This window comes from Hakea prostrata, chromosome 6 (genome assembly GCF_041222555.1).
Source record: "Hakea prostrata isolate BN-2017 chromosome 6, UWA_Hpros_2, whole genome shotgun sequence".
NCBI classification, from domain to species: domain Eukaryota; kingdom Viridiplantae; phylum Streptophyta; class Magnoliopsida; order Proteales; family Proteaceae; genus Hakea; species Hakea prostrata.
The window spans coordinates 27,399,259-27,425,907 of NC_142605.1; the positions used below are offsets into that span (position 1 = coordinate 27,399,259).

The following is a 26,649-nucleotide window of genomic DNA, read 5'->3' on the forward strand; positions in this document are numbered from 1 at the left end:
CTTCCTTTTTCTCAGGAAGACAGTAGTTATGAGAACATTCATAAGCAACCATTTCGTTTTCATGGTTAATATAAGTAAATTAAGCTCCCTTGTAATGGATAAGGTGTTTTTCATATGCCGGGGTAGGTTACGTTGGATACTGACCCCTTACTCTTCTATTTATCAGGAAGTCATGAGTTAATGAATGCCTATTTGAACACTCATGTTGCAGCTTCCCCTCTCAAGTTTCTTTACCACCATATACACCATCATTTTCGTTGCATGAAGAGGTGTTTGAAGAAGTTAAAACGTTTAAATACCATACAATAACAAGAGATAACTTGAAGCCTAACTTTTTCTGCAAGGTGCCTCTCTCTCTCTCTCTCTCTCTCTCTCTCTCTCTCTCTCTCTCTCTCTCTCTCTCTCTCTCTCTCTCTCTCTCTCTCTCTCTCTCTCTCTCTCTCTCTCTCTCTCTCTCTCTCTCTCTCTCTCTCTCTCTCTCTCTCTCTCTCTCTCTCTCTCTCTCTCTCTCTCTCTCTCTCTCTCACACACACACACACATGGTTGGCTTTACTGTCTATTGATTTCAGGCGGGTAACGGTTAACCCATAGTTATCATTGAATTGTCGATATTGATTTTGTTGGTTGAGCATGCATTTGTGATGAGGATAAAATAACACCAAACCGGGTTCAATCATGGTCAGGTCAAGAAACCTAGTTGAGACCGGTCCAAACTCCAGAGTTTGAACCAATGAGTAACGTAAGAGCGAAGGAGCCTTAACGGTTACTAGAGACGTGATCCTGTGAAATTCGGGATACACAATCAGGCCATGAAAGGAAACTACCATTAACTCCGAAAGAATGGTAAAAACCCTAAAATCAAACGGCTACGAAGGAAGGATCATGAACTAATCCAATGGTCAAGAACAAGAGGTAAACTCTATATAAACTAAAGGTTCACACACAACTGAGGTATCTGAATCATTACCCTCCATTGTCGCTTTTAATTAAAGCTCTGCAACTAACCAAAGCTCTATGGTGATCCATTACTGACTTAGGCCTCGGAGGTGGCCACCCGACGGTGCAGTCGGGCCACATCTAACTCTATTTTGCAAGCCAGCGTGGAAGGATTTGAAGGTTAAGTGGTTTTTGGACGCATCATTCGGCACCGTCTGTGAAAAATGCTTCAAAAGGCCATAGTAGACACCAAATCTACGATTCTAAAGAATCATAATCAAAACCTTCATCCTCCTCCAAGAGAAAACCCACCTGAGGATAGCCGTGTTCATGAAGAAGAAGAGATAGCCAAAGAAGTTCATCTGAATGACGAGAATAACAAAGTTTGAATGGTTCCAGTCATTCAGGAACAGATGAATCAGATGCAAATCCAATTTTAGGAGATGTAGCAGATGCTTCAAACGGTGGCCAGATGCCTGGGAGCTCCAAGACACCCTAACCTCCATGAACGGGAGGAAGCCCAAGGATGAGCACAAAGGGCTGAGGTAAGAAATTCTCCAGCCAAGGGCGTTCTCCTTGGAGAAATAGACAACAGACTGAGGGCCAGAATTTCCAGTAGGAAAGAAACCCAGGACAACAGGGGTACGAGAAGAGAGATTGGGGATAAGAAGGACTGGAGAGTTGCCTAGAAGATATGGTCAAGAGGTTCGGGATCATGAACAAGGGAACCAAACTGGAAATCTTACTAGGCTCAAACGTAGAGTGTGAACGCACACTATGACATAAGCAGAATTATTGAAACCTTCCAATATACCTCGCAAAAACCTAGGCATCACAGGGAAAAACAGCCATCTAAGAAAAATTAATTAAAAAAAATTTGAATAACACATATTCATATGGTGATTGTTGCAGTGAATGAGAATGGAGAAAATTGGAGCTGGGTCAAAGGCTATTAGCCTATTTAGGACGAGTATTGCTCAAAAAAAAAAAAAGGGTTAGTACTTGATGAAGCTACTGTCTCAGTGGATACTGCACCCGATCATCTAATTTAACAGTCTATTAGGCAACACTTCTCAGAATCCACTATCATAACAATCGCACATAGAATAACATCTATTCTGGACATCAATCCTTGATAATGGCTAGTAGCTGATAAAAAGTAGAAAACCAAAAAAAAGGATTCAGCTGAGTTTTGCAATGTGACGTCTCATCCTTTTTCTTGTACATTTTTAATTAGAACGACTTTTTTTTTTCCCTTTTGTGTAATACAAGTCTTGTATTGGAATATGATTTCCCATCCAAATTATTAGAGAACAAGTCTTCATCATTTATACTCAACGATGCAACTCTTTAATTTAAAGAACTGTTTGATTTTTGAAAATTTAAATGTAAGGAACTTGAACTATTTGCTATCATTTCCTTACTTTTCTCTACCATCAATATTTTCTAGAATGACATCTTAACCGTGTTTTCTATTTCTAAATTTTTGTGACCAATCTAGCTAGGATTAAGCTTGGCCTATTAAAGTTTTCTTTCCATGGTCGTACATTTTAATTCAAAATTATCAAAAAAAGTTCCTGAAGTGGAAAATTTTGAATTGTTCATATAGCTAACTATATTGAGAGGTTATTATCATCTAAAATATGTATGGTTGAGCTTCCTCATTGAAAAGAAAATTTCCGTTAATAAATTAAACTACAATGACAAACTTACTTACTTTCTTTTTTACTAGCATCCCAATTTTTAGGTAGGGATGTGGAAATTTAAAAATCAGTGATCCTGAAACCTTTGAAAAAGGAAGCTTGGTCCAATGTGCTTTCTCTAGTAGTATTTTCTTATTTCTTGCAAGTGCATTTTTGGGTGAGTAATACTTGTTGATTTCTTTATTTTGGCTTATGTGTAATTCTTTTTCCTTTTGGTAAAAGGCTTATGTGTATTAGGTCATTGCTTTATGGTGTAATTGTAAAACTGATGAAACTAATTAGATGTTAATGGAGAATATTTGGATTCAATTCCACGCCCTTTTATTTCTTAGTAGTATAACATTTTTCTCTATATAAATCCAAATACCAACCCCATTCCATTCCATGCAATAAATCACTCTCATTGCATTCTTCATTTCATTTCTCCATGACGAGTCATATTGTGTTGCTTGGTCTTGTGATGGTTGCTTACTTCAGTGTAAGTGAAGTGTTTATTTTCCTTATGTTATTATTCTCAACTTGTTTAATGATTTTCTTTTCTTCTTCTTTTTTCCCCATTTATCATCTTATTTGGTTGTTCATTTTCCCCTGTGAAACTATAGGTTTCTCAAGCTGAAAATGCGTTCTCACAATATTGGGAAGAGCATATTGCTTCACATCCTCCGCATTGGATGGCTGCAAAAGCTTCTCCATTAAACCCCCATGAGGTGACAATGTTTGTGAAACTTATAGAAAAGAATGAATTGGAGTTGCACCTACCATTGTTTTGTAACTTGGCTAATATTGCTTGTTCTACGAATGCATTGATGAAGAATAAGATAGTCGACACGACCCTACCACCAATAGCCCCATTTTTCGGTGAGAAAAATAAATATCATGACGAACCAAATGAAACACCCTTGTCAATAGATAGCCAAAGGGACTTGTCTTATTTTCGACAATCAATGGTGAAAGAGGGTGGTTTCATGCACATTGCTGATTTACGGGACCACGTATCATATAAATCATTCTTGCCACGGCCTTTGGCATCAAAAATTCCATTTTCATTTGCCCATGTTGAAGAATTGAAGAAGCTTTTTGGTGTGGTGGATGAAAAAATGGATGATTATATTAAACGCAGCCTCAAGATATGTGAGATGAATCAAACCCAAGGCGAGCAAAGAACCTGTGTGACTTCTGTAGAGGATCTCATTGATTTTGTTGTCGATAAGCTAGGGCACCACCTAAACACATGGAGTACTAAAAACGTTGAAGGATCTTATGAGAATGTCACGGTTGGAGCTGTGAAACTTGTTCATGGAAACTTCTCTGAACCACCAGCCTTATGTCATAGTATACCATTCTTATTTCAGATCTACTATTGTCATATTTTACCTAAAGTGAAGGTATATGCAGTTGATATACATGCTAGGAAGAAAGTGAATCATGTAATCATGGCATGCCACTATGATACATCAACTTGGTCTCCAAATCATCTTGCCTTTAAGTTGTTGGGTTTTGGTCCAGGCCTAATTGAAGTTTGTCATTGGATAAATGAGAATGGAGTGGTTTGGACAAAGGTTCCCTAGGCTATGCAACATTGTAAAGTTCTATTTTCCTTGGATTTCTTGTTTGTGTTACGTTGTACTGCTTAAATTAAGTTATTCAAATGCTAGATAACTTTTTTTTTTTTTTTTGGGGTAGATATATTTCTTCCTTATTATTCCTCTCAAGTTTCAATATAATTTTATCACTTACACCTTGCACTTTCGCTGAATCTAACGAGGCTCAGGTGCGGAGCCTTCCACTGTGGACCTCCCTGTAGTCCCAAAGCAGAGGAGAGAGTTTGTTTATTTAATCATCCACCAAATTGATAACAAATTTATATTGAAGAAAAACCAACTTAACCCTACCAAATTGAATGCCTACTACAAGAACAATTCTCTACCATCTAAGAAAGAGACTCTTACATGCATTCTCGCAAGTTGCAACCACATCCTTGCCCTATACATCTCCAAGATCACATATATGTTAGTACCTCTTCACCTGCAGAACCCACAGAGCTTGCCTCACCTTTGAGAACATCATGAAACTCCATGGGTTTTGAAACTGCAAACAGTAGGTCACCTGAACCATCCCTGCAAATGTACGCAACACTACTGCTCCTTGTGTCTGGGCTAAAACCAGCATTGCAGTTGCACTTCATATGACCAGAAACCGGCTTTTGTAAAACGGCAACCTGATTCACTTAATGAATACACCTGCAAAGAACTAAAGTAAAGCTGAATTTTGCTGCTGCAATGGTTTCCTCTGATCTCCAAGTAGGCAGAACAATGACTAAATCATTGCATGCATGCAAGCCTGAGAAACCAACATATAAAGGTTCGAATCAAACAAAGTGCTCGATACTAGAGGAATCTTTCTGTAGTTTCATTTAGTTTAAGTTTTGAAGTAATTTGATTTTCCTTATTTCTCTCATCTGTCGTAACTACCTGGCTGTTGTAAGTACTTGAAACCACACACCACTTCTACACGTACGTTAGGTGTTATAGAAGTTCATATAAAGACAAATACTCCTCACAAGAACTCGATTTAGCAGCCTTTCAACTGAAATTTCAAAATTTTATTTTTCCAGGAATAATTTCAAGCTCAAAATCCAAATCTACAACTGTGAATCCTGCAGGGTTGTTGAATTAACACAAATGCCACTGCTGAACCAAACAGCCCGTGCATGGTTACAAGCCAACTGAATATGGGAAGGTGCTTCCGAGGCTCCACAGAGAATACAGGCTGAGTCAGTGTGTTATTGTTTCCCCATCAGCATTTTCAGCGAAAACATACGGTAATAAAGGCGATGAAAAAGCGTGGCTAATGTGCTACTTATAGTCGCTAAAGGAAAATCTCGCAACCACCTCTTTTTTTATGGGGCTGGGGAGTATTACGTTTACCATTAGGGAGACTTTAACCTTGAATTCTTCATTAAGAAGTGTTACCAACCAACAATCCAATGGCTTGATGATCAAACCATTGAATTTTTTTTTTTTTATTATCTTTTGTCCAAAAAAAAACATTGGATTTCAGGAGATAGTTTAATGCATGGGCTGAGTTACATTGGGGCCACGGAGGTCATGCATAAAAATGGGAAATGCCCTACACCTGCAAAATGCCTTACCTCTGAGTGCGGATTTACGTAATTGAAAGTAACCAATTAGGTTTACAATGAAACCTAAAAATCGATCATTGATCCAATTTGAGTACCTTTATAAGATAGACCTCAACAAAAAACTGAAGATTAATGGCCACAAGTGATTTAGTTCAGTGATTCCTTCCTATCAAATTATTGACTCTAGAAATATGGTAATATGAAAAGACAAAACAAATTGTTTGAAGCACCAACAGAACCAATAGCCCCCCCTTGTTCTAGCAGTGGTAATTCTAAAGATCCTCTGGGGGGAAATTAGAGATGTCTCCTACTTTACCCTTAAATGTGGAAGTATCAACATAATTTCATAGTCATTCAGTCTGAATGCTCCCCCCCCCCCCCCTCCCTCATTTTTTTAAAATTTTCTTCTATAGTCATCTTTCCATGTGTGAAGTATCAACAGTTAATTCTTGAACCCCCCCCCCCCCCCCCAAATTTTTTAAAAATTCCCCCACTCCCTTGCCAAAAATTAGAAATTTCTCCTCTGAACCTCTTTTCATATATGAAATATCAATACTTAGCTCCCAACTGGAGAAAAGTTTTAACAATAAAAATAATAAATAGAAAATTCTTTGTGTTATGTGTGAAATATGGGCATTGGTCCCTCGCTCCATAGTTAAATTTTGTCTCCAACCCCTGATTTAATGCATAGGTAAAATCCTACTATTCACGTGATTTTCATTCAATGACCCAAAGGACAGCGAGCACTACAATCTTCCAGACGCACTCGATAGGATTAGAAATCCATAAGATAAATCCTTGGAAAGCGCTTTGAAGAGGATAGTTAGGACCCTTCACCTCCCGTTTTCTCAGGAAGGCAATAGTTACGAGACCAAGTCATAAACATCCATTTCCTTCATCACTTCATGGCTAATATAAGTAAAGCTCCCGTGTTACTCTCCTATTTCTCAGGGAGTCATCGGTTAATGAATGCCTATTTGACCACTCATCTTAAGTTGCATCAGGTGGTGTACAGAAACAAGAGAAAACTAGAAGCTTTCTTTCTCGTCAAGGTGCCCCTCTCTCCTATTAGTTTAGCTTCCAGAGAATTCAGAGAAGGCTGGTTTTGTTGTCTATAGGCGGTTTTATCCATATTTATCATTGAATTGTCTATATATTGATTTCGTTAATTGAGCATAGATCTAATTAGACAAACTAATCATTTGTTTACTTCTTGGTTTGTATGCAAAACTTATGGATTCTTTTTCTCTTTATGCATCTTTCATGTAATTTTTGTTCTTCATTGATTCACAGGTTCAACTACATCTAAGGACAATTTGACACTCCCAACATTGGATCAAAATTTTTTGCAACATATAAGATGGAAATTGGAAGGCATCTAGATGCTAGAGTTTTCGAAACATTTTGGGAACTACAATGGTTGAAGATGTGATAAATTTATTTTGTACTGGAACTATCTAAACTCACACCAAATTACGAATCAAAGAAGAGCAACTTTGCAAACATGGATGCTTTTGAAGAATCTAAGAATCATATCTTGATATTCGTTGCACAGCCTTCTACAACCATTTTCCTACATGGGTTTTCAGCTTCTTCACACTTGATATTTTTACTAATTCTATCTATTTCCTGGGTTTGCAAGAGACGCACGATAATTACTCTTGAAAATTCAAATAATACAAAGTCCTTATATTATTTGTCAGTCATTGCATCTTCTGTGGGTCTTTCTTTCTGCGGACTTCTCCTATCTGTATTAAACTACCTGCAGGGGTATAGACATGGTTGGTCTAATCTAGAGCTTGTTGCCCAATTAGATTTTTCATTTAGAGCTCTCACTTGGTTTTTAATCTCTACTTACTTACACTATCAAGTTTCTCATTCAAGTGACCATAAGTTCCCCATTCTAGTCAGGAATTGGTGGGCTTTCTACTTCCTAATGTCTTGCTCTTATCTTGTTATACATCTCGATTTACATTGGAAGCTCTCATACTTACAGTTCATACTATGGATTTCGGATGTTGTATCCATCAATATTGGGTTGTGCCTTTGTTATGGTTGGTTGTTTCGTAAGGGTCACCAAGGTGATTTTTTTAATCTCTCAGAGCCTCTTCTGCAAACTGAGTATGATAGAAAAGATAGTGATGATGGACAAGAATCAAGGGTTGCTGGAGAGAGTGCATATGCAAATGCAAGTCTCCTTAGTATATTCACTTTCACTTGGATGGGGCCTTTGCTTGCAGTTGGCTATAAAAAAACAATAGACCTTGAAGATATCCCTCAGCTTCCCAATTATAATAGTGCTCATATGGTCTTTGCTCGTTTTAGAAACAAGCTCAAATGTGATGGTAGCGATAGTGGTGATGTTACTCAAGTAAGCACACTCAAGCTAATGAAGGCCTTAGTTCTCTCAACATGGAAAGAAATTTTATGGACGGGCCTATTCTCTATTATAAGCACATTGGCTTCTTATATTGGACCATACCTTATTGGCACATTTGTCCAATATCTCAATAGCCCTGACCAAATAAAGTATAAATGCTACATGTTAGTGTTTATTTTCTTTCTTTCAAAGCTCGTAAAGTGTCTTTCCCAGAGGCATTTGCATTTTCAGCTGCGAGTCATGGGACATAGTACCCGTGCTGCATTGTTCACAATAATTTTTAAGAAAAGTCTCAAGCTTTCAAATTTATCAAAGCAAGGGCATACTAGTGGGGAGAACATCAATCTGATGAGCGTTGATGTGCAAAGGATTGGCTTTTTCAGTTGGTACTTGCATGATATATGGAGGGTGCCTCTTCAAATTATTTTAGCAATGTTAATCTTGTATAAAAATCTTGGGAATGCTTCAGTTGTAGCTTTGGTTGCCACAATGATTTTGATGTTAGCAAATTTTCCACTAGGAAAACTAGAGGGGAAATTTCAAAGAGAATTGATGGATTCAAAGGACCAAAGGATGAATGTGACGTCTGAGGCTTTGAGAAATATAAGGATTTTGAAGCTTCAAGGTTGGGAAATGAAGTTTTTGGCTAAAATAATTGAGCTTAGAAAGTTTGAAGCAAGATGGTTAAAAAGGTTACTATATACATCAGCTGTGACTGGTTTTTTGAAGTTATGTACTCCTCTATTTGTATCTATGGTTACTTTTGGGTTTTGTGTGTTTATGGGAACTCCATTAGAGTCGGGGAAGATTCTATCTGCACTTGCGACATTTGACATACTACAATGGCCCATATATAATCTCCCAGACACAATATCTACTATTGTTCAAACTAGAGTTTCCCTTGATAGAATAGCCTCATTCCTCTGTCTTGATTATATTAATCCGAATATGGTTCAAAAACTCCCAAAAAATTGTAGTGACATCGTAGTTGAGATCATCGATGGAAATTTCTCCTGGGATATTTGTTCATCAAATCCCACCTTAAAAGATCTTAATTTACGAGTATACCAAGGTATGAAAGTGGCTATTTGTGGTTCTGTTGGATCAGGCAAGTCAAGTCTACTTTCATGCATATTGGGGGAAATGCCAAAGCTATCTGGAATTATTAAGTTGAACGGCACGAAGGCTTATGTTGCACAATCACCTTGGATACAAAGTTGTAAGATAATAGACAATATATTGTTTGGTAAGGAAATGGACAAGGAAAGATATGAAATGGTTCTTGAAGCATGTTCAATGAATAAGGACTTAGGATTATTTGCATTTGGGGACCAAACTCTTGTAGGAGACAGAGGAGTCAATTTGAGTGGTGGACAAAAGCAAAGAATCCAAATTGCACGTGCTTTGTACCATGATGCTGATATCTATCTACTGGATGATCCTTTTAGTGCAATAGATGCTCATACAGGGACTCATTTATATAAGGTAATTTATGTTTAACCTTCACTTATGATGCTTTCATTCTTTAAATTACAACTATTTTAGTACAAATTGGATTGATTTATAATTAGCGTAAGAGAATGGAATTTGTGATTCTTTAACAAAAAAATTATGCACAAATGTCATTTAAAAATGCATGCTCTTGTAGAAAACCTCTAGTTCAATGTTAGGTATTATTCTACGATGCAAATTATAGTAGTATGTATAACTATTTGGTTCTTTTGAGTAAATATAATCTTTTGTAAGCGGCTAATGTGAATTTATGAACTTTTGTGGCAGGAATGTTTATTGAAACTATTGAGTTCAAAAACAGTAATCTATGTTACACATCAATTAGAATTTTTAACTTCTGCTGATCTTATTCTGGTGAGAATATTCCAACCTTTTCTTTCCAAACATTAAATGCTGTAACCTAGTTTGAGAATGATTATTTATCTCATCTTATTTGGTAGGTTATGAAAGATGGTAGGGTTACTCAATCTGGAAAGTTCAAAGAAATTCTCAGTGAAGGCAGTGACTTTATGAAGTTAATGTATCCACACAAGGATGCATTGGCAAAACTTAATTTTATTGAGCCTAAAGACAATCTAGTTAATGGTGAAGATACCGGTAATACATTATGCAACGAGAGTTCAATTCAAGATGACGAGAAAATAGAAGCCAACGATGACAAAACAAGAGAACCTGTAGAACCACAAGGACAACTTGTCCAAGAAGAAAAGAGGGAAAAGGGTGAAGTTGGTCTTTCATTTTATTGGAAGTATATTACTATTGCTTATAAAGGAGTTTTTGCACCATTAATAGTGATGGCACAAATTCTTTCTCAATTTCTTCAAGTAATTAGTAGTTATTGGATGGTGTCAGTGACTCCTGATTCAGATGATATGAAGCCTTATATTAGTGGATCCACTATCATCATTGTTTTTGTGTCTTTGACACTTGGAGGCTCTTTTTTCGCACTTATAAGGTCTATGCTTATTGTTACCATTGGATACAAGACATCCACTCTACTCTTCAACAAAATGCATTCATCTATTTTCCGTGCTCCCTTGTCATTTTTCGATTCAACTCCGAATGGGCGAATTTTAAATCGGGTTAGTTTCATCTTGTTGATTCTTGAGTTTAAGTGATTTTAGTTGACCAAGATAATGTTTGTTTAAATTTTTTTTTTTTTTTTTTATGTGCAGGCATCTATAGACCAAAGTGCAGTTGATACATATATTCCACATCAATTTGAAGAAGTTCTCATCTCATTCATATCATTCTTGACACATATAGCTGTCATGTCACAAGTTTCATGGCAAATGTTAATAGTTTTTATTCCTATGACTATGACATGCATCTGGTACCAGGTTATTCTCTAATTACTTCGACTATTCATAATTACATGAACTTCCAAAAAATTTTCACTATGCTTAGCAAGTTGGTTCAAGCTTGCTTTAATTCTTGAGTTATGAAAACTTAGAACTGATTTGGTGGAGGACAAACTTAGTCATAGGCGTAAAGTAGTACTTTGAAACTTTTTCCTCATGAATGCATAAGGAATATATGTAAAATTCATTTCATGTATACTAAAGTTAAAATTGTAAATCTTCTGCTTTCATGGTTCTTTCGAAAAAATGGCTACTAGTAAGCATGAAGTGAAACAAAAGTAGCATGAAAATTGGATGCAACTTCATTGGTTGATTTTTATATGTGAGAGTTTCTCATCTTAAACCAAGTAGCTATAACTAGGTTGTGCTACATTGGCTTTCTTCTTTAATACTAAAATTACATTCATGTACTTTTAATGATAGTAAATGTTAGGTTTATCCTAAGCAATATATGGGCTTGGATTAATTACTGAGGTTAATAATTGATAATGGTCTCAACACATAGGGCCAATGCACTGCTATTAGGTTTGAGATGGGACAAACCGGTCCATTGTGGAAATGGACTAGGGTTTGGGATTACTATTATAAATAGCTATAATGGAGTCCCTCCAATCTCTCAAGTTCTTTTGTTCTCTCTCCACAAGAAAGAGATACAGTAGAAAGACAAGGAGATTGGAGTTGGCTTCGTCACTCTGCAAATTTAGAGATTCAAGGTTTGCATCAATCTTCTTCAATATACGTCTGGTGTAACGTATGCCTAATACTTCCTAACATATTATATTGCATTTTAGTTCTTGCATGGTTTTATTATTGTTTAGGGTTTTGAGGAAAATCCTATAAGTTCTAACAATTGGTATCCGAGCTTTCCCTGCAAAACTAAAATCGATCATTCGTATTTGGATTGGATCCAATGGGAGAATCCAGGGTTTAATTGAAATACTAAATCATTGTGAAACTAGATTCCATCATTTTGATTTTTCATTGGGAACCAAATGGGAGGATTGTTAATCCGTGACTTTTTTTTTTTTTTAGTATCTTGGTTTTTTCGTGAAGTTTTTAATGATATGGGATGATGAGACCTTGAATCTTGGCCTGTGTGGGTGTTTTAGGTTCGTTTTTGTAGAAAACAAATTTTTTCCTTCGTCCAGACGAAGCGCCGTGTTGTTCGAAGTGGAAGTCCATTTGGCCTTAGTTGAACCCCACCCCGTCTGGTCAAAATAGACTAGACGAACATCCATCTGATCATAGAGGACCGGACGGATTTTCCGTCGAGCACAAAGGACCGGGAGGGACGTCCTTCCTGGCCATAGACCCCCCCCCCCACCCCAAAAAAAAAAAAAAAAAAAAGGGAGAGGAAGAAAGAAAATTTTAATTGTGTATTAAACCCCTTAGCTGGTTGTGCTTTATATTAATATATTGTTCATATTTTCATTTTTTGACTACAAATTTTGGATGGAAATAATAAGAGGAATGTAATCTACCAAAATAACATCTCCTCCTTCTTATTGTTTGCCGTAGTAGTCAAAGTTTGGTGACATTTGCTCAAAGATGATGTCATCTAAGTGATATTGATATATGCACTCAAGTGGTAATGAATAATAATTTAAGGAATTTCATTTATCCAAAGGCAATGAGATTTTCGAAAATTATTGTTGCATTCAATTTTTTAAAAGATGGGTTAATACATTATTATGTTTTGGGAAGCATAATTTATAATTTTCTTATCACCCAAAGGTGAAAGGAATTTTCGAAAATTATTGTTATCCGGCGGTATTTGCAAGTTACATGTGAAACCTTGTATATTCTAACCCAAAGGTTGAAATATTACTTGGTCAGCTCATATTGGCTAAGGTTTCTGTCTTTAGCATGTTTGATATGGTGTGATTTCATAAATTTCTTATCACCCAAAGGTGAAGGAATTTTAGAAAGTCATTGCTATCCCGCGGTATTTGCAAGATTACATGTGAGGCCTAGTATATTTTAACCCAAAGGTTAAAATATTACTTGGTCGGCTCATGTTGGCTAAAGTTTTTGTCTTTAGCACGTTTGGTATGATGTGATTTTCATACATATATATCTGAGGGTGGCGTGTGATTCTCATAATATGATCATGATATAATTGTTTGAATGTTTGCTCTCACTTATGTTGCTCATTTGAACTTTTTTCTCCCCTTAAGAAGTATGCTCAAGCTAATGCTTTAGCTTCCATCCCTACTCTTTTTGGGAAAAACTATAAAAGATGGGTAGATGAAATAAATGCTACACTTGGATTGCTTGACTATGATGTGGCTCTTAAAGAGCCAAAGCCTGTTGATCTTTCTGCTGCAAGTACACTTGAGGAAAAGCTAAAGCATAAAGAATGGGTGACAACCAACAATAAAAGTTTAATTATAATGAAAAAGTCAATCCCTGAGCCAATCCTTGACATTGTAGAGATGAAGGACACTGCAATAGAATATCTTGCAGAGATAAGAGTAGTGTTTGAGTTATCACAAAAGGGTGAGAAAGGATAACTGATGTCCAAGCTGATTTCATCTACATTTCATGGTACGGGAAGTGTTAGAGAATATCTTCTAGAGATGTGTTCTACTACAAATAAATTAAAAGATTTTTGGACAACAATTGATGATGAATTTCTAGTTCATTTTACTATCAAATCTCTTGTTGAGTCATACGCTATGTTTAGAACTTTGCTCAATGCGCAAACAAAGGAAAAGACCATGAAAGATCTCATTTCCATGTGTGCTCAAGAAGAAAGCGACAAGAAAATGACAAGAATCAAGACTATAAATCTGATTGAAGACAACAATGCATCTGCTAGTGGGTTTCATAACTAAACAAAATTCTTTCAAGAAAAACAAGTATCATCCATATAACAAGGAAAAGAAGAATCATGGTAATATTACGTGTTACTGGTGTGATCAAAAGAGACATTTTAAGAGACTGTAATGCACGTAAATCTTGGCTTGAGAAGAAAGACACTAAGGATGGAAAGAAAGAGTAATCTAGGAGATGAAGCATTTTTCTCTCAGTAGTTCTTATATTTTGATTATTGAACTTATACACTCATATCACTATTATTTGGTAGTTTGATTGATCTTATGATTTGTTCTTGATTAAATTTATGCTTGTTTAGTGGGAGAACTCAGTAGGAGTTAATGAATTGATATGATGAAGGAATTATTTTTCTTATGGATGATCTGATGCATGCATGCATTTAATTGTACTTCATTGTTATAATGTTTTGGAAATGGTAATTTTACCGTTGTCCAAATGTGGTTTTAGTCATAATTGACAGATTGACTATTGACCAAGGCCTTTGGCCTAAATGTGTGTTGGCCTTGAATGTGATGGTGTTCAAGGCAACCCATGAATATAACGATTCAGGGGTATGACAAAGGATCAACAAGGAATAACATTCTTTATGTGATCACAATTGTTGAATATTCTTTGTTCATCTCATTTTTGTTCATCTCATTTCAAATTAGTTAGTAAGTAAATTTTTGTTGTGACTGATAGAAAGAAATATGTCGTATAATGAGACATATATTCTACTATTGTCCGACATTAGTGAACTTGTTAACTGGATTAAGGATTAATGGCAAATTTTGTGACTGCAGTTCCATTGGCACATCAATTTATCGTAACAGAGTAATTAATCTAGCCCAAGTGGGAGATTGTTAGGTTTATCCTAAGCAATATATGGGCTTGGATTAATTACTGGGGTTAATAATTGATAGGGGGTCTCAACACATTGGGCCGATGCATTGTCATTAAGTTTGAGATGGGTCAAACCAGTCCATTATGGAAGTGGACTAGGATTTGGGATTACTATTATAAATAATTATGATGGAGTCCCTCCAATCTCTCAAATTCTTTTGTTATCTTCTCTCTCCACAACAAAGAGGTACAGTAAAAAGACGAGGAGATTGGAGAAGGCTTCGTCACTCGGCAGATTTAGAGATTCAAGGTTTGCATCAATCTTCTTCAATATACGTCTAGTATAAAGTATGCCTAATACTTCCTAATATATTATATCGCATTCTAGTTCTTGCATGGTTTTTATTATTGTTCAAGGTTTTGAGGAAAACCCCAGAAGTTCTAATAGTAAAAAGCCCATAACCCTTTAGCATCATCCATAAATTTATATTTAACAAAAAAATTTTGGATATGAGCTAATATGTTTCTCAATAAATTTAAAATTTGATAGCATGTTGGTTAAAAAGAAACAGAAAAAACCAAGAAATTTTTTTTATATAATTATGTTCATGTTAAGTAACCAGTGTATCTAAGTTTATTGAGGATCAAATGTCAGGATATGACACAAAAGTACTTAACCCAATGAAATCTTGATAAACTAAAATATTATAACCATTCCAGAGGAAAAGGCCAAAATAACTAAATTCCAATGCTATATTTTCTTATTTTCTTAATAAAATATATTTATAACGTACTTTTTACATTGTACTAACTTTTTGTTTACGACTTTGTTCTTCTAGCAATACTACATATCTACAGCACGAGAACTAACACGGCTTGCTGGAGTACATCAGTCTCCAATTATTCAATATTTTGCTGAATCTAGTTTGGGTTCATCAACAATCAGATGTTTCAATCAAGAAGAGAGGTTTATGAATACGTATCTCAAACTGGTGGATGGGTATTTTCAAACTAAATTTTATTTGTCCGGTGCAATGGAATGGCTATGCTTCCGTATGGATATGTTAGCATCCATCACGTATGTTGCTTGTATGATTTTCTTGATCTCAATGCTAAAGGGAGTACTCAATCCAAGTAAAATTTTAAACTTCAAATCTTATAAAATCTTTGTTGACGATATTCATAATTGATTACTCACATAAATCACAATTTCAAATTTATTTGTTTTGTTTTTCTCTCTTTGAAGGTTTTGTAGGCTTAGCAGTTTCATATGGACTTTCTTTTAGTATGCATGGAGTCATATGGGATCTTAGCAGTCTGGAGAAACAAATCATATCTGTTGAGAGAATGCTACAATATGTGTGTATCCCTAGTGAACCCCCTCTGATAATTGAAGAAAATAGACCGACTCTTGAATGGCCATCTCAAGGAAAAGTTGATATTATTGATTTACAGGCACTCCTTCAAATTGCCTATTAATATTCTCTTCTTATAGAATAAACTTTTAGAATCCTAATGTTATCATATGGTTTTTCTCTTGGATATTGTTAAGCTTAATGATATGAATTATTAAATACATTTGTAGGTACGGTATGCCCCGCACCTTCCTCTTATCTTGAGAGGTCTTACATGTACTTTTCTTGGCGGCATGAAGATTGGCATTGTTGGGAGAACGGGAAGCGGTAAATCAACACTCATACAAACTCTTTTTCGTATGCTTGAACCTGTAGCTGGTCAAATTTCAATAGATGGTATCGATATCTCCAGTATTGGCATTCATGATTTGAGGTCAAGACTGAGTATCATCCCACAAGAACCAATAATGTTTGAGGGGACTATAAGAAGCAATCTTGACCCTCTTGATGAATACACTGATAAAGAGATCTGGGAGGTGAGGATACTTCTCGATCATTTGATTAATATTCTTTAATCAATTATAAAGATAGAATGAAAATAATCTTCTAACTTTTTATTGACAAGGAGATTGCTAACTGGAGGGATTATAGAAGGTAGTTGCATCAATATCATCATGAAGCTGGAATACTTAGCCTATTTCTCCAAGTAGTTCTTGATCCATAGAATTACGAAGAGTTTTTGAAACAATGTTACTTATACAGTATTGATTCGCACACAAAACAAACAGCATGCAATTCATAAGGGATAGAAACTTCAAATTCATTCCTCCTCTTATGGAAACCTCTCCAATAAAATATAAAATCATTTGATTAGTGCATTGGAACAGCTTATGCCAATTTCATGTGACACCCCCTTGCTTAACCAGATGATTTTCTTTAAAAGAAAAATCATTTCATCTTTGATAATCATTCAATGTTATCTTAAAAAATAATTGAGCAACATGGCAAGTTGACATGGAATTTTTGTGGTTTTAGGCATTAGACAAATGCCATCTTGGTGATGAAGTTAGAAAAAATGAGAAAAAGCTTTATTCAACAGGTTGGTTTGTATTTGATTTTTCTTTTAAACAGTATGTAAGAAAAGTTAATGCAAAAAAACTTAAATTTTTATGGTGACTATTGCAGTAATTGAGAATGGAGAAAATTGGAGCATGGGTCAAAGGCAGTTAGCCTGTTTGGGGCGGGTATTGCTCAAAAGAAATAAAGTGTTAGTACTTGATGAAGCTACTGCATCAGTAGATACTGCGACTGATCATCTAATTCAAAAATCTATTAGGCAACACTTCTCAGGATCTACTATCATCACAATTGCACATAGGATAACATCAATTCTTGATATTGATAAAGTTCTCCTTCTTGATAATGGTTAGTAGCTTAGAATTACAAGTACAACAATTGGACAACAGATTCAACAGAGTTTCATAGTGTGGCATCCATTGTCTGTCTTGTTCTTTTCTGATTGGATTGACATGTTTTATTTTGTTTTACAGGTCTTGTGATAGAATATGATTCCCCATCCAAATTACTAGAGATTAAATCCTCATCATTTGGGAAGCTTGTTAAGGAGTATATTCAAAGATGTAGCTCTTAAAATAAAGAATTATTATGATTTTTGAATATTTAAATGTAATGGGATTGTACTAAACCGAAATGCCTTAATATTTTGTGTGTGGGTTTTGGTGCAACGATAAGATTACTCATTTGTGACTAGGCGATCATACATTCATCTTTGGAAACAACCAGTTTTTGAGACAGTATTTCCTCAATCACATTTTTGTTGTCTTTTCTATTTTTAAATTGTTGTGACCAATCTAGCTACGATCAAACTCGGCCTCTAAACGTTTTCCTTTCATAGTTGTGCATTTTAACTCAAAAATCTCAGAAAGAAAAAGAGAGAGAGAGAAGAGGGGGACACTAAACTACCTAAAGTGGCAATTTTTGAATTGTTCGTATAGCTAACCATATGGGAGGTTATTATCATCTAAAAAATGTGTGGTTGAGTTTCTTCACAAAAAAAGAGATCTTTCATTATTAAATTAAACCACACGATAAACTTTTGCTAATTTGTATTAGGTTACAGCTTGAGTGGGACATGAAACTAATTAAATGTCAATGAAGAAGAGTTGGATTCTATCCCTGCGCTTTTATTTCTTATCAGTATAACTCTTTCTATATAGATTCAAACACCAACCCTATTCCTTTTTCCATGTAACAAATTACGTTCATCAATTTTTTATTTCAATTCTCCATGGCAAATCCTATTATGTTGCTTGCTCTTGTGATGGTAGCATACTTCAGTGTAAGTGAAATGTTTCTTTTGCTTATCTACCCATTCTCAACTTGTTAAATATTTTTCTTCATTTATCATCTTAATTTTTTTCCCCACGAAATTATAGGTATCTCAATCTGAAAATGCATTCTCACAATATTGGGAAGAGCATATTGTTTCACATCCTCCACATTGGATAGCCGCAAAAGCAACTCCATTAAGCCCTCAGCAGGTGACAATGTTTGTGAAACTTATAGAAAAGAATGAATTGGAGACCCACCTATCATTGTTTTGTGACTTGGCAAATATTGCTTGTTCTACAAATGCATTGGTGAAGAATATGATAGTCGATAAAAACCTACCACCAATAGCCCCATTTTACGGTGAGAAAAATAAATATGATGACGAACCAAATGAAACACCCTTGTCAGTAGATAGCCAAAGGGACTTGTCTTATTTTCGACAATCCATGGTGAAACAGGGTGGTTTCATGCCCATTGCTGATCTAAGGGACCACATATCATATAAATCATTCTTGCCACGGCCTTTGGCATCAAAAATCCCATTTTCATATGCCCACTTTGAAGAATTGAAGAAGCTTTTTAGTGTGGTGGATGAAAAAATGGATGATTATATTAAACGCAGCCTCAAGATATGTGAGATGAATCAAACCCAAGGTGAGCAAAGAACCTGTGTGACTTCTGCTGAGGATCTCATTGATTTTGTTGTTGATAAGCTAGGGCACCACATAAACACATGGAGTACTAAAAACGTTGAAGGATCTTATGAGAATGTCACAGTTGGAGCTGTGAAACTTGTTCACGGAAACCTCTCTGAACCACCAGCCTTATGTCATAGTATTCCATTCTTATTTCAAGTATATTATTGCCATGTCTTTTCCAATGTAAAAATATATGCAGTTGATATACATGCTAGGAAAAAAGTGAATCATGTGATCATGGCATGCCACTATGATACTACAGCTTGGAGTCCAAACCATATTGCTTTTAAATTGCTGGGTTTTGGTCCAGGCCTTATTGAAGTTTGTCACTGGATAAATGAAAATGGAATTGTCTGGACAAAGAAACACTAGGTTATGCAGCTTTCCAAACTTTAGTTTGTCTTAGTTTCTTTTTTGTGTCACATTATACTGCATAACTAAATACTATCATATACTTCTTGCTTATTTATTATGCGTTTCAATGTTTGAACATAATTTCGCTATTCAAATCGTCCACCTAAAACATGACAACTTAAATTTATAAATAAATAACTAACCAGCTGATCAACCCTATCCAATTGAATGCCAACTACAAGATCAATTCTACAGTATAAAAGGAAGGCTAGACTGATGCATAGAAATTACGAGAAAAAGTGACTCTTAGAATATGCACTCTTTGCATGTTGCAACAACCACGTCTTGCCCAAGTCATTAGGTCTCTGAATCATCCCAGAAACTGTATGCAACACCTCTGCTAGCTCTTAGTGTCTGGGCTAAAAAACCAGCAGCATCGCAGTTGCACTTCACATGACCAGAAATCTGTGATTCACCGAATGCAAAGAGGAACAACCCTGAGGAAATACACCAGCAAAGAAGTCAGTTATAGGCGAACTTTGCTGCTGCAATGATTTACTCTCTTCTCCAAGTACTGCACATTACCATGCAGCACTGAAGTCGAACCGCCAAACAAAGACTATTATCATTGTATGCATGCAGGCCTGGGAAAGGGAAACCAACATATATAAAGGTTCCAAATGAAACAAGAGCTCGATACTCATTCTTGCCCAGCGCTTGGAAACATTTCCAACTCAAAATCCAAATCTACAACTGTGAAATCCTGCGGAGCTGTTGAATTAACAGCAATACCACTGCTGAACCAAACAGCCCGTGCATGGTTACAACCGAGTAGAACGTGGAAAACTGTTCCCAATGCTCATAACGAAAACAAGCTGAGTCAGTGTTACTGGTTTTGCCACGGGCATAGGCAATATAGCCACACGCTAGCCAATTTGCCCCCCAAAAAAAGGGTTCCGGCATTGATGCTCTCCGTTGGTATAGACTTTAGGGCTGACCTATCAAACTGGATATGGCTAATTCCTCAACATGTTTCCCTCGCTAAATATAGAATATATCCAAAGAAATTACGCTGACATCTCTCGAGTTATCCCATTAGTCCCCTGTCATTAGTTTCAGGAGTAATGCTAGAAGGTTATTATAACACTCTCCCTCTCCCAAACAAGCAAGTGATTGCAAACCAGCCTGTTGAGTCAAAATTTTTATTACTATGTTAATGTATTTATTTAGAATAAATAAATTACATACATACATCTAGACTTTATATATCATTACGTTTATATCTCCTATCTTTCAGATTAGCATATATTATATTTTCCAAATTCCTTTGTTGCCCTCATTTAACCACAAACTCATTTCAATATGACCTTTAGGAAAAGAAAATAAATGAAGAGGGGAACCTATTTATATCCTTGGAGGACTACACCAATTTATTTTTCAGTGAATATTCAATTTTTTCTGGATAATAAAAAAAAAATCAATTAAGGGTAAATATATATATTTAACTAATAAAACTAAAGGGGTTACGCATATGGGGTGTTTGTAATACAGACAAATTTTAGGAATGTAAATATCAATTTATAAACACAAAAATATATAATTTGTTCTATTATTTATTATGTTGAACAACTAAAGAAAATAAATTTTATTGGGACTAGAAAGAAATATAAAAGAAACCAAAACAGGAATTTGTTTATTACTCAGATAACATAAGCAGCAATAACACTTGCATGGATAATTATCAAATCTTCAAATATTGCTCAAGGTAGAGTCTTTGTCCAGAGTCTCCAGACTACTCCATTCTCAACAATCCAATGACATACCTCAATTAAGCCTGGACCAAAACTCAGCAGCTTAAAAGTAACATGGTTTGGATTCCAGGTTGATGTGCCATAGTGGTACACCATGATTGCATTATTCACTTTCTTCTTGGCATGAATATCAACTACAAATAATTTTAGTTTTGGTAGAACATGACAATAATAGACCTGAAATAGTAACGGCTTACTATGACATAAGACTATTTGTTCATGAAGATTTTCATCGATGAGTTTTATAGCTCAAATTGTGGCAGTCTCGTATGATCCTTCAATGCTCTCGGTACCCCATGCACATACTTGGTGCCCTAATTTCTCAGTGACAAAATCAATGAGATTGTCAATAGAAGTTGCACAAGTTCTTTGTTCACCTCTAATAGCAGGCATTTCGCACACATCAAGACTATGTTGAATATACTTATCCATTTCTGATTTATCCATGACACCAAAAAGCTTCTTCGAATTCTCAACTTGAGCTAGGGAAAATGGGATTTTGACTGCCAAAGATTGCGGCAAGAATGAAACATATGCAATTGAATCTCTTAGACCAGGAACAGCTATCACACTACCTCTTTCACCATTAACTCTTGAAAATATGGCAAACCCCCTTGGCTCAAAACTGACAAGGGTGTTTCCTTTGGGTCTTCATCATATTTCTCTTCATAACTGTTCCAGTGGGCTATTGGTGTTACGATTGTAATCATTTTTCATGTTCTTCGCCAATGTATTTGTAGAGCAAGCAGCATTAGCCTGCTCACAAAATAACCTTAGGTGGGAAACTAATTATTTTTTCTCTATAAGTTCGCCAAACATTGCATCTTGATGAAGGCTTAGCAGAGAAGCCTTAGCAGTGAGAATGTGGAGGGTGTGAAAGACTAATGTGCTCTTCCCAATATTGCGAGAAGGTATTTTCAGCTTAATACCCCTGCAAGCTGATTTAAAAGACCATTTCTCATATAAATCATTTTTGCCTCGTCCTTTGGCATCAAAAATCCCATCTTCATTTTCTCATGTTGAAGAATTGAAGAAATTTCTGGCATGGTGGATGAAAAGATGGATGATTATATTGAACGTAGCCTCAAGATATGTGAGATGAGTCAAACTCAAGGCTAGCAAAAATCATGTGTGAATTTTGTTAGGGCCTGTTTGGTTACATGAATCCAGAGATTTCAAATCTCTAGATTCATGAATCTAAGAATTATACCCGTTTGGTTGTAAAAATCTCTAGATTCATGAGATCTGGAGATTCACCTTTTTACACTAAAAACGTGAATCTCTAGATTTATGGGTAAGGGGTGAAATCCAGAGATTTCAAAAAAGTTATACATTTGCACATTCACAAAAATCACGTCGATTAAATAGTTTTTTAGGATGAATCCACAGATTTCATTCCACAACCAAACATCTAATTTTTTAAATTATAACTCCATAGATTTGAAATTTATAGATTTGAAATCTCTAGATGTTTGAAATCTCCAGACTCATGTAACCAAACAGGCCCTTAAGGATCTCATTGATTTTGTTGTCGATAAGTTAGGCCACCGTCTAAAACATATGAAGTACTAAAAATGTTGAAGGATCTTATGAGAATGTCACAATTGGAGCTGTGGAACTTATCCATGGAAAACTCTCCAAACCACCAGCCTTATGTCATAGTATACCATTCTTAATTCAAATCTACTATTGACATATTTTACCTAAAGTGAAAGTATATGTAATTGATATACATGCTAGGAAGAAAGTGAATCATGTAATCATGGTATGCCACTATGATATTATCGACTTGGTCTCCAAATCATCTTGCCTTGCCTTTAAGTTGTTGGGTTTTGGTCTAGGTCTAATTGAAGTTTGTCATTGAATAAATGAATATGTAGTGGTCCGGACAAAGGTTCCCTAGGCTATGCAACATTGCAAAGTTCTATTTTTCATGGATTTCTTGTTTGTGTTACTTTGTACTGCTTAAATTAAGGTATTTGAAGGTTAAATAACATATTTTTCTTGCTTTTTTTTTTTTTTTTTCTTTTTCGGGTAGAAATTTTTCTTGTTTATTATGTCTTTCAAGTTGTATATAATTTTATTATTCAATCATCCACCAAAAGGACAACAAATTTATATCAAAGGAAAACCAGTTTAACCCTACCAAATTGAATGCTTACTACAAGAACAATTCTCTACCATCTACGGAAGGGAAAACTGATGGATAAAATTTGAAGAGAGATAGAGACTCTTACATACATTCTAGCAAGTTGTAACCACATCCTTTGCCCTATACATCTCCAAGATCACATAGATGTTAGAACCCCTTCACCTGCAGAACCCACAGAGCTTGCCTCACCTTCGAGAACATCATGAAACACCATGGGTTTTGAAACTGCAAACAGTAGGTCACCTGAGCCATCCCTGCAAATGTACGCAACACCACTGCTCCTTGTGTCTGAGCTAAAACCAGCATTGCAGTTGCACTTCACATGACCAGAAACCTGTTTTTGTAAATCAGCAACCTGATTCACCTAATGAATACACCTGCAAAGAACTCAGTTAAAGCTGAATTTTGCTGCTGTAATAGTTTCCTCTGATCTCCAAGAAGGCAGAACAAAGACTAAATCATTGAATGCATGCAAGCCTGTGAAGCCAACATATAAGGGTTCGAATCAAACAAGTGCTCGATACTAAAGGACTCTTTTTGGAGTTTCATTTAGTTTAAGTTTTGAATTAATTTGATTTTCCTAATTTCTCTCATCTGTTGTAACTACCTGGCTGTTGTAACCACACACCACTTTTACAAATGCTCCCCACAATAATTTGATTTAGCAGCCTCTCAACTGAAATTTCAAAAAAAAAAAAAATTTAAATTCCACGAATAATTTCAAACTCAAAATCGAAATCTATAACTGTGAATCCTGCAGAGTTGTTGAATTAACACAAATGCCACTGCCGAACCGAACAGCCTGTGCATGGTTACAACCGAACTGAATATGGTAACGTGCTTCCGAGGCTCCACAGACAATACAGGCTGAGTCAGTGTTATTGTCTCACTGTAAAAAATGCGAGAAAAAAGCGTCCCTAATGCGTAACTTATAGTTGCTAAAGGAAAATCTCGCAACCACCTTTTATTTTGAAACCATTGGATTTCTTAAAGGGGTGGGGAGTATTACAGTTGCCATAAGGGAGACTCCAACGTCAAAGTTTTTAGTAAGAAAGTGTTACCAACCGAATAATCAAATGTCTTGATGGTCAAACCATTGGATTTTTTTTTCTTCTGTCCGAAAAAACATTGGTTTTCAAGTTAAAGTTTTATGCAAGGCTGAGTTACATTATGGCCACGGGGCCATGCATGGAAAAGGGAAATGTTCTATGACTGCAACATGCCTACTTTTGAGTGTGGTTTGAACTATTAATTTATGTACTTGGAAGTTATCAATTAGGTTTAGGATGAAACTTAGAAATTGATCATTGATCATTGATTCAATTTGAGTACCTCTATGAGATAGTAGACCTCAACAGAAAACTGAACAGTAACGGCAGCAAGTGATTGAAGTAGTTCCTCCTATCAAATTATTGACTCTAGACATATGGTAATATGGAGAAAACAAAACAAAATGTTTGAAGCGACAGAACCCCAAAAGCACCTGTTGTTTCAAAGAAATGACAGTTTACTCACATTTCCTTTGATGGTCAAACGAGAATTAAAAGCTAAGCAGTGGTAATTCTAAAGATCCCCTAGGGGGAGAAATTGAGACGTCTCCAACGTTACCCGTAATGTAAAGTATGACGTGATTTCATAAAGTCATTCGGTTTGAATACTACCCACTCCAACCCCCACCCCCCATTTTTAAAAAAAATTCCTATGGTCATGTTTCTATGTGTGAAATATCAGCACTTGATCCACCTACTCCAAATTTTTTTGAAAATTCCTCCTCCCTTCCCAAAATTTAGAAACTTCCCCTAACCCTATCTTCATACCTGTAATATTAGTACTTGGCCCCTGAATCGAGAAAAGTTTTAACAATAAAAATAATAGATAAAAAATTCATTGCATTACATGGGCATTGGCCATCCCATATTAAATTTTGGCTCCACCCCCTGATTTTATGCAAGGTAAAATCCAACTATCGACGTGGTTTTCATTCAGTGACCCAAAGGACAGGGAGCAAAAGTCTTCCAGACGCAAACGATAGGATTAGAAATCCATAAGACAATCCTTGGAAAGCGCTTTGAAGAGGACCGTTAGGACCCTTCACCTTCCGTTTTCTCAGGAAGGCAGTAGTTACGAGACCAAGTCATAAGCCTCCATTTCCTTCATGGCTAATTTAAGTAAAGCTCCCGAATAATGGATAAGGTGCTTCTCATGATGTTGGGTTAGGCTATATTGGATACTGACCCCATACTCTGCTATTTCTCAGGGAGTCATCATTTAATGAATGTCTATTTGACCACTCATCTTGAACCTTCCCCTCTTAAGTAGCATCAATTGGTGTACAGAAACAAGAGATAACTTGAAGCTTCTCTTTTTCGTCAAGGTGCCTCTCTCTCTTTCCTATTAGTTTAGTTTCCAAAGAATTCAGAAAAGTCAGATTAGTTATATTGTCTATTGATTGCAGGTGGTTTATCCATATTTATCATTTAATTGTCTGTATTGATTTCGTTAATCTAGCATAGATCTAATTAGACTAACTAATTATTTGTTATGGATTCACTGGCTCTTTATGCATCTTTCATATAGTTTATGTTCTTTCTTGATTTACAGGTTCAACTACATCTAAGGACAATATTGACACTCCCAACGTTGGATCAAAATATTTTGCAACGTAGAAGTTAGAAATTTGAAGACATAGATGCTAGAGTTTTCGAAACATTTTGCGAAATGGGGCTTCAGAACTGTCTAAACTAACGCCAAATTATAAATCAAAGAAAACCAATTTTGCAAAAACATGAATGCTCTTGAAGAATCAAAAAATCTTTTTTTCATATTCTTTGGGCAGGCTTCTACAACCATTTTCCTGCATGGGTTTTCGGCTTCTTCACACTTGATCTTCTTATTAATTCTATCTATTTCATGGGTTTACAAGAGACGTCGCAGGATGATTACTCTTGAAAATTCAAAATCAATTTTGAATGATACAAAGTCCTTCTACTATTGGTTAGTCATTGCATCTTGTGTGGGTCTATCTTTCTGTGCTCTTCTCTTATGTGTATTAAACTACTTCTATGGATATAGACATGGTTGGTCTAATCTAAACCTTGTAGCCCAATTAGATTTCACATTGAGAACATTCACTTGGTTTTTTATCTCTACTTACGTACACTATCAAATTTCTCACTCAAGTGATCGTAAGTTCCCCATTCTAAGTAAGGAACTGGTGGGGTTTCTACTTCCTG

At 35.8% G+C, this 26,649-nt stretch overlaps 1 protein-coding gene across 1 annotated transcript; it reads left to right on the forward strand.

The window, feature by feature from the left end:
• The first annotated feature begins 7,228 nt into the window (after positions 1 to 7,228).
• On the forward strand, positions 7,229 to 17,700 carry LOC149012987 (ABC transporter C family member 3-like). The gene is made up of 10 exons (XM_089159707.1): positions 7,229 to 9,646; positions 9,941 to 10,027; positions 10,114 to 10,755; positions 10,849 to 11,013; positions 15,534 to 15,828; positions 15,941 to 16,149; positions 16,280 to 16,585; positions 17,085 to 17,148; positions 17,235 to 17,474; positions 17,600 to 17,700. The coding sequence occupies exons 1-10, from the start codon at positions 7,286 to 7,288 to the stop codon at positions 17,698 to 17,700; spliced, it is 4,470 nt and encodes a 1,489-aa protein (XP_089015833.1). The 5' UTR covers positions 7,229 to 7,285.
• Positions 17,701 to 26,649: the final 8,949 nt, after the last annotated feature.